At 40.0% G+C, this 9,018-nt stretch overlaps 1 protein-coding gene across 2 annotated transcripts in view; it reads left to right on the forward strand.

Moving 5' to 3' along the window:
- aff3 (AF4/FMR2 family, member 3) overlaps positions 1-8,708 on the forward strand; it is a 29,727-nt gene extending 21,019 nt beyond the window's left edge. For both annotated transcript variants that reach the window (XM_036139123.1, XM_036139124.1), the window contains 10 exons: positions 60-184; positions 2,704-2,878; positions 2,962-3,068; positions 3,173-3,236; positions 5,302-5,438; positions 5,532-5,603; positions 5,701-5,794; positions 5,889-5,938; positions 6,806-7,011; positions 7,993-8,708. In XM_036139123.1, the coding sequence (XP_035995016.1) occupies positions 60-184; positions 2,704-2,878; positions 2,962-3,068; positions 3,173-3,236; positions 5,302-5,438; positions 5,532-5,603; positions 5,701-5,794; positions 5,889-5,938; positions 6,806-7,011; positions 7,993-8,114 (1,152 nt within the window). In that variant the 3' untranslated portion in view covers positions 8,115-8,708. The remainder of the gene's footprint in view (positions 1-59; positions 185-2,703; positions 2,879-2,961; positions 3,069-3,172; positions 3,237-5,301; positions 5,439-5,531; positions 5,604-5,700; positions 5,795-5,888; positions 5,939-6,805; positions 7,012-7,992) is intronic.
- The last annotated feature ends 310 nt before the right edge of the window (positions 8,709-9,018 follow it).

The raw sequence follows: 9,018 nt of genomic DNA on the forward strand, positions 1-9,018 counted from the left end.
TTTAGACCTTAATATGGCACAGAATAATTTTATGTCCACTTGTTTTTTGTGTTCTTCAGCTGGAAAACGGTGTGAAGCAGCGAGAAACCAAGAGGAGTCTTCTTTATCCAAACGAGGCCCCAGGGCAGAAAGAATCTTTACCAACAATGGCTGAGAAAGTGGTTACTGAGACATTACACAATGGGTAATAATTTCAACACTTCACATCATGAATTCCCTTGTAGTTTCTGTTGCATGCCATTAAACTATCTACATATCAACTGTTTACCATCACAAATGTAAATGTGAGTAATTAAATAATCTCTGCTTCAACTGAAACCGGATGCCTTGATGAATCTGATTTTTCCCCAACATTCCAGGTTGGTCCAGATATGTTGAAAGGCACTCTGGGCTCACTGCTTAGTATAGTAGAGACAGTGGTGTTTTGTTGTATGTGCCATATGGGCAGTTGAACCAGGCGCTGTTAAAAAAGGAACATGAGTAAGATGTAAAATATCTGTCTTATCTGTTCTTTGCGCCTTGAACAAGTTTTCTGACGCATTTATGCAGGGAGAGTTCACAGGGAATGAGTGTCCTGAGGAAAAGTATGATACGTGCTTTGTGCAAGACTCCAATACATTTTATCCTGTCCCAGAATTCAGATGATTTCATGCCTTTTGATTGGTTGGGGTGTGGTAAAAGGTGGGACTCATTCAGGGCACCATTCATTGAAGACCATCTCTAATTGGAGGATCTGTGATCCTTTGGGCTTCCTTTTTATTTGAATGCTCTGAAAACTGTGTTAGACTGCATGACATCATGAGGGATCTGAAAGAAAGACATTTAATCTCTCTGTGAACGCTGAAAAGGAACCATTGTTGAGTAATCACTTGGTTTGATTGATTAAGATCCAAAACACCCCCCCCCCCCCCCCATAAAAACAGAGCAGTGACTGTCAAGTTTTTTTCACTGACAAAGATGTGCGTCCTACCTGCTGCGGTGCTCACATATGCACTTGAGTACATATCCATGCATGCAGTTGTGCACACTGGCTAATTCATTAAATGTTCCTATGTCAAAATATAATTTCTCACTCTCTCTCACACATTCTCTCTCACACACACACACACTCTCACTCACTCTCTCTCTCTCTCTCTCTCTCTCTCTCTCTCTCTCTCACACACACACACACACACACACACTCACTCCCTGTCTCTTTCTCACAAACACACTCACTCTCACTTTGTCTCTCTGTATGTCTCTCACTCTCGCTCACTCTCTGTCTGTTTCTAACAAACACACACTTGCTCTCACTCTCTGTCTCTCACTTTCTCTCTTTCTCTTTCTGTCTCTGCCTGTATGTCTCTCTCTCACTCTCTGTCTCACTCTGTCTTTGTCTTTCACTCTCTGTGAGTCTCTCTCACACACACTCATTATCTCACTATGTCTCTCACTCGCTGTCACTCTCTCCCACATACTCTCTGTCTCTCATACACATACTCACTTTCTGCCTCTCCCTCTCTCTCTCTCTCTCTCTCTCTCTCTCTCTCACTCACACACACACACACACACACACACACACACACACACACACACACACACACACACACACACACACACACTCACTGTCTGTTTTGTGCCCAAAATGCCACACTCATCTCTAAAATGAGGACTCTGTATAACTGTCAATATAACAAGAAAAATCCAAAATCTAAACCCTGCTTTTGATTTGTTTGACTGCAAAGTATATATATATATATATATATATATATATATATATATATATATATATATATATATATATATATGCATGCATCTTGGCATGCAAAGATGCATGCATGAACCCCTTTCTTACGACACGCACACACATTCCAGGACACCTTGTTCTCCTTCCTGTTGTTACCCATTTTTGCTCTTTTGCTAAACATAAATATAAGTTTATATTTATTTGATTTTAATTTGAAAAGTGGTACTTACTCAAAAGCAGACTTAGGCAGGTAAAACAAAGCTAGTATTGTTGGAGAAAGAGTGACCCATACACTATTCTTGTCGCTGAGAATACCTATTAACAATTCTAGACAAAGACAATCAGCTCCCCAAAACTGGGAACATTGGGTGCATCTTTTTAAAATAAGACAAACGGTTGAGACACTTTTTCTGTTTCGGATCAGCAACGATTCCCCATAGTTCAAACTACTGCTAAGTTGCATTAAAATACTGTGTGTTTAATGTAATGTTGAGCGAATGAAAATCATAAATTTCCCAATGTGTATTTCTTTGTCCATCCATCCATTTTCTAATACATCTATCCCTATTGGGGTCGTGAGGGGTGCTGGTGCCTACCTCCAGCTTTCAATGGGCGAGAGGCGGGGTACACCCTGGATATGTCGCCAGTCTATCTCAGGGCTGTATTTCTTTGTTTTTTAATTAAAAGAATTTCCCTTTTTTGTTGCCCAGGACTACTTAGAACTGGACAGTTTTAGACACCCCTTGTCCGGGCTTTATTTACTGTGTAAACAAACAAAGAAATTAACAGTATCTTTTGCTTCCAAGCCTATGCCATATCCCCAACCCTCTTCGGCCCTACCCTCATGTGTGGCCGTCCAGGTCAGGAATCACTGATCAGAGAGATTTTAATTGGGTTTCGATATGGTGGGCTAGGTGTATTTTGCCATGTATAATGTTGGGTTTTAAAGGAATATGTGGGTATGTTTTTTTTTAAAGATACCTGGAGGAATACTTGGACAACAAGAGGCCAGTTTCTCCCTTGTCCCCCTTATCTCCACTGCCCCAGAGCCCTGAACCCACCAAGCCTCCCTCCAAAGCAAAGGCAACGGCCGAACAGCAGCAGTCCCGCCCGCAGAAGACCAAAGACAAGAGCCGAGACGCAATTGTAAAGGTGACATCTTGACATGAACTCATTTGTTTAGACAACTCTGCTACTTGCGACATTTGGTTTTATTGGAGTATTTGCCGGTGCAGCCTAAGATGGAGGTGGAGTGTGTAAAAGTGTCACGCCAGCCTCAGCCACCGTCCGAGCCCACCTGGGGACCTGCTGGCCACAGGGGCACCGTACCAAACCAAGAGCTGTGAGTCCGCAAGTTAGCCTCTCAGCAGCTATAGTCATAAAAATGTACATACCTCAACTCACTGGTGACATGTTCTTGATTATGCATGTTTGTTTTTCTCGTAGCTCTCAACATGCTGAATACTACTTACATGAAGCGAAGCGGATGAAGCACCGGGCTGATGCTATGGTGGGTTTTTTGAAATTTGAACATCAATTTTCGACTGATGTTGATGACTGATGATTTTACAAATATCTTTTTTTTAAACTTGAAAAGTGTGCAGCGGTTTGTGTGTGGGGCTTAATAAGGCTTGCATTCAGCAGTGCTAAACAGAAACACTATTTCAAAACATTCAAGTGATGAGAAGGGACCTCATGGCAATCATTGGACCATTAAGAAGCAGACAGATGTCTATTTAATATTAGTAGGAAAACCTCAAAACTTTTGTCTGATCTTTGAAACTTGTTTATCAAAAAAAAAAAGGAGTATGAAGGCATCAGTGGAGGAGCTTAATCCACAGGCAGATTGATAAACTAATCAAAGCTCTTCCGACTTTCCCATGATGGATTGCAAAATCTGAGAATTTTCCAGGAGTGCGGTGTGTCCTAAACTGATTTCCCACAGCAGCAAATTTGCTCCTGCTGACTTTGATTAGGCGTCTTGCTCTTTTGATGTTTGTACCTCTGGTCTGGAAAAACTCAGACCTATGACAGAAGAGTGGAAAACTAAATTAATGTTGGATAGAAACATTTTTTTTGTGACATCACATCCTACTCTATGTTTTACTGCCCCTAACCAAAGTGGTGGGTGCTAAACCAAGGCATCTGAAACAAACATTGCAAACTGCTACTGTGCCAGTATTTAGCGTCTCAGGAACATGTCGGGACATTTCGAAAATTTGGAAGAAGGTTTTGTGTTTTTTACAATCTCATACTGAAGTGGAGAGGAAACACACAACTCACTAAAAAAAAGACAATTTCTGTTCATCTGCAAGGCAGTCATAACGGCATTTGTGGATCTAAAAGGACAGCATAGAACATTTTTTTATTAACAGAAAGAACTATCTCTGCAAAAGTAATCACACCCCTTGAACTTGTTCATATTTTGATAAAAAGCACCAACCTCTATGTACGTGATTGTGATTGAAAGAATAAGGTTGTTTTAAAATGAAAGAAAAATGATTCAAACATTTTAACAAATCAAAATTAGAAAGGCATGTATTTGTATTGAGCCCCCTTTACTCTGTCTCCCCTAAACAAAAATCAGTGCAAACAACTACCGGTTATTAAAGAGCCTCTACTTGTGCGTAATCTTGCCCCTCAAGGAAAATCCCAAAAAAGACACTGAAGTATTGGGAAAAGTTCAAGAGGTGTGAATATTTTTTGCAAGTAACTTTAAAAAGCCTATCCTTTACCTGAAACCATACGATACACGGTTTAGGCCTACCATGGGGCACTTGGGTCGCAAGGTGATGTCGTCATTAATTTAACAACAATTTCTGAATTACACACGTAAAATTTGAAGAACAACTCACCTGAGGCCACCAGTAGGTTCTAACGGAGGATGATAAAAGAAAATCGGACTAATAAGTCAGAATGCCACATCGAGGTTCAGAAAAAGATCCAGTTGAAATGTTGTGAAAGGATCTTACCATGTAGTCAGTGTGAGGAAAACCACTAACATCACTGAAGAGAAGATGTTCTTTTCAGTAAAACTACTTATTGCTACTGTCTATTCCTTTATGGAATGTTTTTTAAATATTTTAGTTCTCCTTATTGCTGAATGAGGGTACCCTACCAACTGTTACAAAGATGCTCCTTCATTAACACTGGAAAATCATCCATTTCATTTTTAAGCACAGCATGCAGGAATAACTTTGAATTTGCAGCCTTTTAAAGCAGCACCGTTTAAGTTTTGACCCACGTATTATCTTAATTTGTGATATAGAAAAAGATTTTTCTGGTCAATGTACAGCGCTCGGCACATATCAATGCACTGTGTGGGCTGCCATCCACAAAAACTGGCCTATGTACTTGAGAGGCTCATATCTGTCGCTGGATGAGGCCTTCAGGAGCACTATATCTGGAAGTTACAGGTCTAGTGCCCCTAGTGGCCAAACGTTACACAGTCCTGCTTTGATGTACGCTAGCAAAGTTTATGTTCTGGACAGCATAAATTAATGCTTGTCTTATGATTTATCGCTCTTGAACGTGCCTTATTCTGTGTTCGCTTATTTGTTTTGTGTCTTATCCAGGTGGACAAGCTGGGAAAAGCTGTTAACTACGTTGATGCTGCTCTGTCCTTTATGGAATGTGGTAAAGCGATGGAGGAAGGGCCACTCGAAGCCAAGTCTCCTTTCACCATGTATTCTGAGACGGTGGAGCTGATCAGGTGAATTACATCAACCGGTGTTGTAACAAACAGACAGGATTTGAAGTTTTGAAGCCACAAAACCCGACTGACATCCATGTTTTTTTACTTAAGGTACGCCATGAGGCTCAAGAGCCACTCTGGCCCTGGAGCGAGACAGGAAGACAAGCAGCTGGCGGTCCTGTGGTGCGTTTGTCTTCCTCTCTGTTTATGCCACATCTGTCCCTGGGACAACGGACGTGCATTTTGAGAACGGGTTTGTGCGGTCTGTCTGTGTTTACAGCTTCAGATGCCTTGCCCTCCTTTACTGGCAGATGTTCCGCTTAAAAAAGGATCATGCGCTGAAGTACTCCAAAGTGCTGCTCGACTATTTCAAGGTCAATCTAATGACAGGAAAGAATGTCCCTGTTTGGTAGAATGTTAAAACTTTGGTACGGGTGGCTGCATGAATTTTTGTTTTTGTTCTTGTAGAGTTCTCCCAAAGTGCCCACAACGCCGCCCGGCTGGATGGACTCTGGGAAGTGAGTGGAAGCTTCTAGGTTTTATTTTATTTTATTTTATTTATTTTCCCAGATCAAAATAGAAACTCAGAATACATCAATAGAATAAGAAATAAAAAATGTGATGGAGTGTGACAGAAACCCCCTAGGGCTTATACCAAAGGCCACACCCCTAAACCAACAAAACATTAGGCAGCTCACATTATGAAAGTCCTTTCATTCAAGAGAGAAAACAGAATAGACATGTACAGTAACATTATTTATACATTTTAGCCTTCAGATTTCAGGGAATAAAATAAAATCATACATCACTGTCTTTTTTGGATAACAGTATTTTTTTCAAAGACTTTCTACCATTTATTTCTGAAGATTCCAAATATTTTCCATATTCATTCCATAATTTTGCACCACGATGCCGAAAAGAAAATTGCACTTGGGTTTTAATACTTAACGGTAAATGAAAAGACAAAGCTTGTCTAGTATTATAAGAATGCACTTGGCAGTTCTTAACAAAATAATTCTTGAAAGTATCAGGGGACTGACCTTGTTTTATCGTAAAAACAAAGGTACATGTTTGATGAATATTAATTTCAAAAATATTCAACAGCTGTAATTTGGGGAAAAAAAGAGGAGCACTAGCTGCATCAACTTTAGAAAATGTTGCTAAGCGAACAAAAGCTTTTTGTAAAAGTAGTATTTTTTTAAGATAACTAGAAAATGTACTTGCCCAATCAATATTACAGTATGACAGGTGTGGATAGATTAATGAATAATATAGAGTTAACATCACTTTATTGTGAACAATTTAGTCGTCTTGGCTCCTCCGTTCCAGCCTCTGGACTCAGACTGACTGGTAACGCTGCGCTGTGCATGTCTCCTCACTGCCAGGGCTACAGCAGGACTCCCGTCCTCACTGTCACCCACCGCAAAACACCACAGACGGGGTTCAAACGAGGGCGGCAGTCCCACGTCTCTCATAAGCATCCCCCAGCGCATCCACCAGATGGCAGCAAACCACCTCAACATCACCAACAGCGTCCTGTACAGCTATGAGTACTGGGAGGTGGCAGACAACCTCGCAAAGGAGAATAAAGGTAAAATATATATATATATATATATATATATATATATATATATATATATATATATATATATATATATATATATATATATATATACATATATATATATATATATATATATACAGTCCATTGCCAAACATAAATAAATAAGTAAAATAAAATAAATTATATCCCATTCTTTTGGGGGGAGTTTTATGTGATAGATTAACGCAAAGTAGAGCACAGTTGTGAATTGGAAGAAAATACTGACGCGTGGTTTCTCATTTTCGGCCAACATTTTTACTCAGCCCCTTTACTCTGATACAAATAATATATATTAAACAGGGCACCCATTAGCTGTGTACTCTGCAAATCTGGCCTGTGTGGATGAGGAAAGCCATTGTTGAAAGAAAGATACAAGCTATAGGACGTTCTGCCACAAGCCGACAATCCAGTCAAAGAAGGGGGTGTGGCCAGATGAGACCAAACATTATCTTTTTTTGGGCCAAAAACAAAATGTCGATGTGGAAGGTGATCAGGATTGCTAAATACAGGGCCAATCCTGTTTAGTGGGGCAAAACTTAAAACTTGATGTTTACTGATGCTCCCCATCCAAAATTGACAGAAACTGAGCTACTTTGCAAAAAATAAAAATTAATTTTCTAATTGTGCATAACTTGGAGAGATATACCCTTGAATGACTTGTAAACATGGTTGAAAATTTGTAACAGACTCTCAGATGTTAATTTGTAAAAAATAAATAAATAATACAAATTAAAACCATGCATCCCCCCTGCTTCAGAATCATCCGCTGCTACGTTTTGGTCTGTCACATAAGATCCTAATGCCTTACAGTTTGCTTTAATGCCATGGCAAAACATAGAAAAGGTTCAAGGGCTGATGGTATTTTAGCAAGCAGCTGTGTGAATGTGTGTATATATATATTTAACTTGCTCACATACAAGTTGAAGCTTTGAAAGCTTTTAGGAAGTCTGTGTGTCTTTGTCGTTACAGAGTTCTTCAACTATTTGAATACTCTATCTGGGCCGTTGACTCTTCACAGTAGCATTGCTCATGCTGTCCAGTACACCAGGCAGGCTCTTCAGTGGATACGGATAAGTGCCAAACTGAACTGACTCTGGCAGAGAGGATTTCTGCCCAACAGCCTGAGCTGCTCCCTTAAGCTTCATTTTGCTGTAAAAATAAATAAATAAATAGGAGTAAAAACTCTGCAGATCTCCAAACAGCTTTGAGGACAGCCGCCTGATAACCAATGTGCTGTGCCGGGAATGGATTTACAAGAAATCTCACCGAGCCACGGGCCGTCGTTGGGGTGTGAACACCAGCATTATGTGTGCAAAGCCTTCTGAAGGACCAGTTTCACAGCCTTCTTCCTCGCAGATGGATCCGTCTGAAGAGTTGTGTGCTCTGCGACTGATTGAGGTCTCTAAACGTTTGCCAAATGTGTCCTGAAGTCGTCTGTGTTTTAGACTTTGTTACTGTTCAGCAAATATTTTCCCTGGGTGCAAAACAGGAGTGACTGGTTTAAAAAAGGAAAAAAAAAAAGACTGATCGACCATGTATCACTCTCAAGGAGGGGGAATGCTCTAAGTGATTTGTTTTTCCCTTAAAAGTATGTTATATTTTCACTTTTTATGTTTTTTTTTACTGTGCAATATTTGATAGATCATCTTCTTTGTAAGAAAAAAATAAACTGGGTATGAAGAATATTTTCGGTTGTTGTGACCCTCAAAAGACATTCAGCTTAGTAGTTAGAATCCGGATTTCTTCACACTCACCTAACCTAATGCACGAGTGACTTCTGAGCGTATTTGATGGTGTATATGAGTAGTTCTTTTTCCAAAAAAAGGAATGATAATATAAAAAAAGAACTTAAAAACATTATTTAAAAAACAGTTACCTCTACCACACACATTCCATCAGCAGCGACAAGCTTCTGTCCGAGTTCTGGTTGGATGTTTGACGACACGTCTTGGCAGAACGCATGGAGTTCATTAAGGTCAGTTGGTTTCCTGGCGC

This window comes from Fundulus heteroclitus, chromosome 7 (assembly GCF_011125445.2).
Source record: "Fundulus heteroclitus isolate FHET01 chromosome 7, MU-UCD_Fhet_4.1, whole genome shotgun sequence".
Classification (NCBI taxonomy): Eukaryota; Metazoa; Chordata; class Actinopteri; order Cyprinodontiformes; family Fundulidae; genus Fundulus; species Fundulus heteroclitus.